The 9,282-nt window shown below is 51.9% G+C and overlaps 1 protein-coding gene across 3 annotated transcripts in view; it reads right to left on the minus strand.

Annotated features, from left to right (window-relative positions):
• KIAA1671 (KIAA1671 ortholog) overlaps window positions 1-9,282 on the minus strand; it is a 247,635-nt gene that overhangs the window by 161,639 nt on the left and 76,714 nt on the right. For 2 of the 3 annotated variants that reach the window (XM_017498147.2, XM_017498148.2), the window contains exons 2-4: window positions 7,257-7,408; window positions 3,527-5,113; window positions 1,314-1,401 (exon numbers count right to left, since the gene is read on the minus strand). In XM_017498147.2, the coding sequence (XP_017353636.1) occupies window positions 1,314-1,401; window positions 3,527-5,058 (1,620 nt within the window). In that variant the 5' untranslated portion in view covers window positions 5,059-5,113; window positions 7,257-7,408. The remainder of the gene's footprint in view (window positions 1-1,313; window positions 1,402-3,526; window positions 5,114-7,256; window positions 7,409-9,282) is intronic. The other variant, XM_037727688.1, reaches the window with a different exon arrangement.

Below are 9,282 nucleotides of genomic sequence, written 5' to 3' on the forward strand. Positions count from 1 at the left end.
TGGCGCCTGGCCAAGTTTTATGTTTTAAATCTGTGCTCTTTACTGTATGTCAACTGTATGTCAATTAAAGCTGTTTTTAAAAAAAAAAACTAAGACTCTGCAGAAAGCATCAGTCACAAACTGGTTATAGCTAGCAGTTATTTATGAGCTTTCTCTTATTAAATTGATCAGATAATAATACTTTTCAAGCAATTTAAATGCTGGTAACCTACTTCTTTCTGTTTTAATTTATATTCTTATTTTTTAGAGATAGGCCTCACTAGGCCGGGCGCGGTGGCTCACGCCTGTAATCCCAGCACTTTGGGAGGCCGAGGCGGGTGGATCACCAGGTCAAGAGATCGAGACCATCCTGGTCAACATGGTGAAACCCCGTCTCTACTAAAAATACAAAACATTAGCTGGGCGTGGTGGCGCGTGCCTGTAATCCCAGCGACTCAGGAGGCTGAGGCAGGAGAATTGCCTGAACCCAGGAGGCGGAGGTTGCGGTGAGCCGAGATCGCGCCATTGCACTCCAGCCTGGGTAACAAGAGCGAAACTCCGTCTCAAAAAAAAAAAAAAAAAAAAAAAAAAAACACCCCCAAAAAAAAAAAAAAAAAAAAAAAAAAAAAAGAGGCCTCACTCTGTCACCCAAACTGGAGTGCAGTGGAACAGTCATGGCTCACTGCAGCCTCAAAGTCCTGAGCTCAAGCAATCCTCCTGCCTCAGCCTCTGGAATAACTAGAACCATAGGCATACACAACCACATCTAGCTAATTTTAAAAAATATATATATATATATTTTTTTTTTAGAGATAGGGTCTCACAATGTTGCCCAGGCTGGTCTCAAATTCGTGGGCTCAAGCAATCCTCCCACCACCTCAGCCTCCCAAAGTGCTGCATTACAGATGTGAGCCACTGTGTCGAGCCACCTAATTCTTCCTTCTGTGGCTAGGTGGTAAGTAGGGGGAAGGCATTAAGAGCCATTATGAAGGAGCTTGACGGACTTTCTGTTAACATCTTACACCTAAACGTTAGTATCTTAATAAGGCAGGCACTCCTATATATAAGAAAGCCATGCCCCTCTGCCTCTTTGCAAAGAAAAAAATACCTGATACATTGGTTAACAGCATTTAACATCTGGGAGCGCGAATCACAAGTCTTCATGCCAGAATAAACTTCAAAGTCCCAATGTTAGAAGAAAAAATGTTTTATCGTGTGCATGACATGTTTCTGATTCTTTCCTGGGTCTAGGAGATGACGGGGGCTCTGTTTCCAGCAGCCATAACTGCCTGCCTGCTAGTTAACGAGAGATGTGCCACACAGCCACTCCTTACCTTTTCTCTCGGTTCCTTAGGAAGCTCCCCGCTCAGCTCAGCACACTTCTCATATTTGACTTCGTTGCTTGAAGCTGAACTTGAAAACCTGGTACAGAGATCCAAGTTACTTGTCCGGAGCTAGAAGCTGTTATTTCCCCCCAGCCCACACACCAACTCAGGAGCCCAGGCCAATTAACCTTCAGAAAGGACATTCCCTTTCCACTTACGGAGACGAGAGCTGCCCAGTGGGGAGAGCCTACCTTAAACACAGCATCGTGGGGTGGAAGGAGCCCCAGGCTGGGCGAAGACACCCGGGTTAGTGCCAACTCTACTGCCTCCTCACTGGGGGAGCTTGGGTTAGCCTTGTGACCTCACCTGAGCCTCTGTTTCTTCATCTATCAAAAGGGGATAATTAACACCTGCCCATCCCTTTTATAGGGCAGATAAGAGGCTACTCAAGGCCCTAATAGCTACGTGAGGGCGTTTAGGGAAGAGTGAAGATGCCCCAGGAGGGATAATGAATGGCTGCTGTTAGCAATGCCAGGTAAAACAGCAGCCCCACCTCAGAGCAGCCCCCAGACTCAAGGGCAATGGGCCATAGGGAATGTGTGGGGGCCCAGGTCTGTCTCTACCTCTCTGGATCAGCAGAGCCAAGTCACTATCCCTCTCTGGGCCTCGTTTTCCAAACCTTTAAAAGGGAAGAAGGTGTAGAACTAGAATCTCTCCATCTCCGGAGAGCTCTCTGGCATAAATACCTGAAGATGCAGCACGTGCTTAGTTCAAAGCTGGGGGCTTTGAAGAAAAGGAAAGGGAGAGAAATCAAACCACTAAAACTTAACCCACACTCCACAACCCAGGGTCTGCCTCCTGGGATGTGTGAGGCTGAGATGAGTTATGTCAAGCAAACTCAGAGCCTCAGCTTCCCCATCTGTCAGATGGGGATAATCACACGGCCTCTCCAAGGCTCTTCGAGGACGTAGTGAGAGGAAACATATGAAGACCCTGGCATAGGTGTCCTTCTCTGATATCTTAACTCAGGGGTTCTCAGGCCTGGCTGCACATAAGATTGACTTGGAAGCTTTTAAAACCTACCAAAATATGAGTGAGACCCTCCCCAGACCAAGTGAATTGGAATCTCTAGGGGTGGGACCCAGGCATTGGCATTTTGCTAGGTTATTCTAATGTGCTATAAGGGCCAGTGGTCTAGCTTTGGCCCGGCTGGCTGTCCTGGTTCCCAGGGCCACGAGGGCAGTCTGCCCAGAGATCCTGCCTTTGCAAGCTCCACCCCGGACAAGTATGCCAGTGGCATGCATGCCATTAAGAGCCGGTCGATCATGCCCGGTGGCATCTCTCTGTTGTGGCCACTTGTGGGAAAACAAAGAAGAGATGTCGGAGGTGGGCCAAGCTTAGAACACCATTATTAGCCAACTGACTTAGAATATCACAGGCCAGGTGCAGTGGCTCACATCTGTAATCCCAGCACTTTGGGAGGCTGAGATGGGTGGATCACTTGAGGTCAGGAATTTGAGACCGGCCTGGCCAACATGGTGAAATCCCCGTCTCCACTAAAAATACAAAAAAAAAAAAAATTAGCTGGGTGTGGTGGCAGGTACCTGTAATCTCAGCTACTCGGGAGGCTGAGGCAGGAGAATCGCTTGAACCCGGGAGGTGGAGGTTGCAGTGAGCCAAGATTGTGCCCCTGCACTCAGCCTGGGCAACAAGAGCAAAACTCCAGTCTCCAAAAAAACATCATTACTAACCAACTGACTTAGAAACTCAGAATATCATCATTAACAAACTGACTTGCCCAAATTACCTTGAGTCCTCTGAGTTTATTTTTTGGGCCACTCATAGAGGCTTAGGCCTAATCTTAAGTGTTCTCTCTGACTTTAGAGAAGAAAGGCTTTGCGACGGGTGGGCTGGCATGATAATCCAGCTCCCAACCTTCTGCTCTGCCTCTGTGACATGGGCACACAGCTCCCACTTCAATCACACAGCACATCCGAAGCTGAGAAAAGCCCTGAAAATTGAGCTCTGGGCCCGCTGGCTGGCCGTACCCTGCCTCTCCGTCTCTCTCCTTCCTCATCTGAGAAATGGACACTGCTGCTACCTCCTCTTGGGCTATGGGTGAGCTGAGGGGGTGGCAGGTGCCCAGCGGGGAGCCTGGTTTCCTCTTCCTCAGGGTCTCTGGGTGGGTGACTGAGGGAGGCGTGTGGGACGTGCCTACTTACAATTTGGTCAAATCTGCCGACAGCGGCCGAGCCTGGAATGTCCTCCTCCTGACCTCGGGCCTGGCCTCGGAGCCCTCGGCAGCCCAGCCTTTGATCCGCTCCTGGACGCTCACAACCCCCTTCTCCGTCTCTGGTGCCACTGATGGGGACGCAGGGGTAGCCAGAGGGGGTTCGGACCCCACTGCCAAGGCCAAGGTGCTGTCCTCCCGAAACAGGCTGATGCACTTCCTGACACTGCCCCTGGAGACCCACTCGCCCCCGGCCTCCCCATCGTCCGCCCTGCTCTTAACCTCAGCGCGTTCTAGGCCCCTTCCCAGCCTGGGCGAGGGGGACTCAGCAGCCTTCTCTGGCTCCAGGTCCATCTTGGCCTTTTCTTCCCAGGGACGCTGGTCATTGCTGGGGGTGACCCTGGCTGAGCCCCCCGGGGCTCTGGGACTGCCCATCTCCTGCTTCAAAAGCATCTTCTCCTTCCGTTCACGGATTTTCTTGGCCACCTCCAGGAAGTCCGAATCAGGATCACGAAGAGGAGCCTCCGCCTTGACTAGACACTCCTGGTCCGGCTTGCCCTCTGCTCTGGGCCTGTCCAGCCCAGCCGTGTCCCCGGCTGTGGGGACACTTCCCTCATCGGCCACCTTCCTCAGCAAGGCCTCTCTGTTCTCAAAGCGGGCCGTGAGGTCCATGGACAAGGGCCTGGGCTTCCTCACCCACGTCTTCTCGGGAGGGGTGGGGGGCACTTTGCCCACGGTGGCCACCGCGCTGGGGCCTGGTTTCTGAGGCTGAATGGACTCGGTGAAAATGGCGGACACGGGCCTTCTCTTCAGGCGAGGCCTGGGCTCCACCGTGGGGCGTGCCGTGTCCTCCACACTGCTGGCCTTTGAGGGAGGCTGGTCTTGGCCTGCCTCCTCTTGGGGTATAGGCGGCTTTGTGTCCCGTGACGGGGGCGCTGACCGGGGAAGGGTCCCCGCAGGCTTTCGGGTGGGCAGGGCGGGCTTGGCGGCCACCTCGGGCCGCGAGCCGGACACACCCGGCTTGGCCTCCTCGGCCCCCTCGCTGCCCGCCTTCCCCAGCGTGGGGCCGCTTTTTGTGGTTTCGAAGAGAATCATGGTGTTGGAGCTGGGCCGCAGGAACACAGCCTTGTGGAAGAGGGACGAGCCTGCCCTCAGGCCCTCCCCGCTGCCCACCTCCTGCCCCACCCAGCCGGGCATCCTCTTGTCCGGGTCCTTTGCTGTGGGCTCCTCAGGGGGCCCCCCAGAGGGAGAAGGTCCGGTGGAACCGGGCCGCAGAGATGGGACAGGCGACTTCACGTCCTGCTCCTTCGAGAAAGGTTTGGGGGCGAGCCTTGGCAGAGGGAGTAAGCGGGCCGGGCTCCGCAGGGGGCTCTTCGCCTCCAAGATCCGGGCTGGGGGAGCCCCAGGGGCATCGCCGGCCTGGAGGAAGTAGGTCCTCGTCAAGGTGTCCTCCTTGCCAATCTCACCCAGGCCCGGCACCGCCGTCAAGGGCGTTATGGAGCCCACCTCCACCCGCGTGGCCATGGCTACGGTCGTGGATCCATGGGGGTCAGGAACATCGAGAACAGAGAGGCACGTGCTAAACAAACGAAACGAACAAAAAAGGACATTGGGCAAAGAGTCAGTGTCTGGGTTGAAGCAGAATGGTTTGGAGACATGGGACAGAGTCCTGAGCCCCAGATTCCATGCGACAGCCCTCCGCTGACCTCGCTGGGCAGGCTGGGGCCTGCCTCGCCCCATCTCTGAGCTCTGGAGGAGGGAGTGGACTAAACGCCCATCCCTGAAGCGCGTTCCAGCTTCGAGGGTGTAAAAAGGCATCAACACTCGGCTGGAGGACTTTTCCCTGACTCAGCTCATCTAGCGGCCAGCACTAAGGCAAAAAGCAGTGATATCTGCTGTACAGATAAGGAAACCGGCTCAGAGAGGCCAAGTAATTGGCCTGGAGTCACCCAGGAAGTAAGAGGTGTAGTCAGGATTTGAAACCAGGTTTGACGCCAAACTCACACCACACACACTCCCTGCAAAAGCCTCAGCGGGAGCGTCCTCACATTCCCTCACTCCTGTTACCCTGTTTTCCCATTGCAGAGCCCGCCCACATCCCAGGTGATCCTCTTCACAAGTGTGTGCTAAGCATCTAGCACAGAGAAGGCAAGTGACCTACTGCAGGACACACAGCAATGCAGCTCAGGAGTGCCTGGGAGCACAAAGCTGGTTAGTGACCTTGGAACCCATGCCCTCGCCACCAACCCCACCCAATCGTCCTTTTGTCTCTTTTCTTTCCCATCCCCCACACTTCCAGATGCCATTAAAAAAAGCCATTCTGATTTTTCTCACTGAACCTGCTTTTGTTTGCTTTGTGGTTCTTTTTTTTTTGAAAACGCATTTTATGCTGACTGCCTTCACATTCTTAATAAAAAGAGAAACATCTGGCCAGGCATAATGGCTCATGCCTATAATCCCAATACTTTGGGAGGCCGGGGCAGGTGGATCACCTGAGGTCAGGAGTTCAAGACCAGCCTGGCCAACATGGTGAAACACCATCTCTACTAAAGTAAAGTAAAAAATTAGCCAGGCATGGTGGCACACACCGGTAATCTCAGCTACTAAGGAGGCTGAGGCAGGAGAATCACTTGAACCCAGGAGGCAGAGGTTGCAGTCAGCCAAGATCGCGCCACTGCACTCCAGCCTGGGCAACAAGAGCGAGACTCCATCTCCCAAAATAATAATAATAATAATAATAATAATAATAGAAATATCCAACAGTGAGGGCTTCCCATAAGTGAGATCTCGAGCTATGCCACGTGCTTCTTGTGTTTTACAAATCTCATCCTCAACACAACGTTCTTTAGTGGGTATAATTAGGAGACCCCATTTTGCAGCAGCTCGGGCAGAAGCCTCTTGTTCACCCCACTAGCTGAGGTTTTCTCAAAGCAGGGCCCTTCCTCTCATTCATCCTCCAGGAAGGATCATTATCTCCCTCACGGAGACGATGGGGAAGGGCCCAGAGAGATCGCAGACCTGCCTACAATCATGCAGCTGAAACCTAACCCCAAGTCCACCACCCACTCGGCTCTGCCTTTTTAAAAATCATTTTTTCTTCCTTTCTGGTCTTAAAAAGTGCCAGGTAAGTTGCTGTTCTCGCTCCCCCTTCATGCCGGTGTCTTCCTTCCCTGTGAAACTGCCCCCGGCTGGCCCCCACCTAGATAGACTAAAAAAGTCCAAGGTATTTTAGTTAAACACAAGCCTCTCCACTTCCCTTCCTTGGGGCCCCACACTGCTCCCCCGGTTCTGACTCACTCAGCAGCCTCCAGGAAAGAAAGGCAGACAGATTTTGATATTTTCTCTTCCTCACACGCTCGATGGTGCTAACAGATTCCATGTCTCCGAACTGGAGAACACTGTCTAGACATGGTTAGAAGTAGAATGGAGGGGCAGATATGAAGAATATGAGAACTAGAGAATTTACATCCACAAAGACCCCAGTCAGAGCTCTAAGGCTCCAGTATCCCACCCAGAATCAAGGCCATTTGCCTTTAGGGCCAGCCCCTGTGACCTCTGGAAACCCTGATCGGGGATACATAGGTAATAGCCAGGACATGAGACATGAAACAATGACAGGATTCAAAGGACAGAGAGAAAATTCTCTGGCAAAACCCAAAGGCGATCTCCACGACACAGATGCTCCAGCCCTCAAGCTCGGGTCAAGCATGGGCCCCACTTACCCAAGCTGGCAGGCCGTGGGTCAGGGGGTGTGACTGCCAGGGAAAGCCAATGGTGTCACATGTCATCGTCAACAGGGCTGTCCACACACTTCCATGGCAGAAACAGGAGGGGGGGAAGCAGACTCGTCCCAGCAGGCTGAGTTTCAGCAGGTCTGGGGAGACACGGGATGACAGCCTCAGTTCCGGAGTTCTGGCAGCATGGGAACAGACGGCACAAAAGCTTTCAGGCTCCAAATGCATCCGCTGGCATCTACTCCAGCTTGTAAAACGTATGCTCCTTTTGGCTTTTTGATTTTGTAGCCTTATATGTACGTGCGCATAAATAGTGCAGAGCCCACAGTACATGCTCAATAAAAATCATCCCTGTTCTCTGATACATGTTTATTGAGCACCTGTGGTGTACACAAAGATGAGCATGAAATATGCCCTGCAACCATGAAACTCAGTCTTCTGTAAGAAACACACATACACACACGCACATAAGCAATTACAACTGGGTAACAAATGTCACTTTTTTTTTTTTTTTTTTGAGACCGAGTTTTGCTCTTGTTAACCCAGGCTGGAGTGCAATGGCACGATCTCGGTTCACTGCAACCTCCTCCTCCTGGGTTCAAGCAATTCTCCTGCCTCAGCCTCCCGAGTAGCTGGGACTACAGGCAAGTGCCACCATGCCCAGGTAATTTTTTGTATTTTTAGTAGAGACAGGGTTTCACTATGTTGACCAGGATGGTCTCGATCTCCTGACCTCGCGATCCACCCGCCCGGCCCAAATGTCACTTCTTTAATGTGGATGTGGGGGCAAAGAGGAGGATTAATTGCCTAGAACTGGAACTGGTGGTCCTGAAAACCTCACTTGACTTAGAGATACCTACTGAGCATTCAAGGTGCCGACTCACTCAGGAGCTGCTTCTGCTTATCAGCAGTATTTGGACATTGCACTTCTTGGAAGCCCTCCAAACGCCTCCTCAGGGCCTTCACACATGCTACGCCTGCTCCCTGGGACAAGCATCTTGCTCACACACAGATACAGACACAGACACACCCCTCAGACATCTCTGTCCCCCTTCAACCTGGTACAACCCCCCCCACCTGTTCAAGGAGCATCACATACACCTGAAGGCTTGGCAGAACTCAGCATAACTGCACTGCTACGTTTCATAGGACATCATCTGTCACATCAGCCTCTCCCATTCTAGGGTAGGCCCCCCTCAGGACACCCCAAATCCCTAGCAGCTAGCACAGCAGTCTGGCACAGAAAAGCACCAGATACATGATTATTGAACAGAGAAATAAATCATTGTTGAGTGAAAAAGTAAATGAATGAAAAAATATTCTTCTGCCCCTGCTGCCCACTCTCTAAGATGCTAAGTAAGTCCAGGTACCATGAACCTCATGCCAAATGACTCTAAGCAGTCTGGGACCTAAGATGAGTTACTCTAGCCGTGGCTGTGGCTGCTGGATGACAGAACCAAAGAGCTGCAAAGTGTTCAGCCAGAAGCTCAATCCACCACCCCTCACCCGGAGACCCCTATCAGTTTCACTGGGGGCCACGCAGCGGAGCTCCACCCTGAGGGCAGGCACCTGCTGCACCAAAGTCACACTGTCACGCCAGCTCACCTGCCCAAATGTGGAATGAATGCTTCTCTGCACGAATTTTCCCGGGAAAAGAGTCACCAACAGCAACCGTCTGCTGGGTACACAAATGTCACCCCACTTTGGGATCCTTGAACCCCTCTCAGTGACTATACCGCATGGAAGGAAAAGGGGAAGGACAAGAGAAACTAAGACCCTTGATCCACAGTCCTCTGCACCAAACCGTCCCTCTGTGACCCGTCGTCTGCTTTAGGTCTTGAATTACCTGCCAAGTTGCCACTGCAAATGCCCAGCAAATGTCTGGTATGTAAATACAGTTGTGCAAGTAAGTCAATGAATGAATTAATAAATTAATAAATCAATGAATGAATTAATAAATCAATGAACAAAGAAAAGTAAAAGGAGTTTTTCTTTTTTTTTTTTTTTTTTTTTT

Source organism: Cebus imitator, unplaced genomic scaffold (assembly GCF_001604975.1).
Source record: "Cebus imitator isolate Cc_AM_T3 unplaced genomic scaffold, Cebus_imitator-1.0 Scaffold237, whole genome shotgun sequence".
Lineage (NCBI taxonomy): Eukaryota > Metazoa > Chordata > Mammalia > Primates > Cebidae > Cebus > Cebus imitator.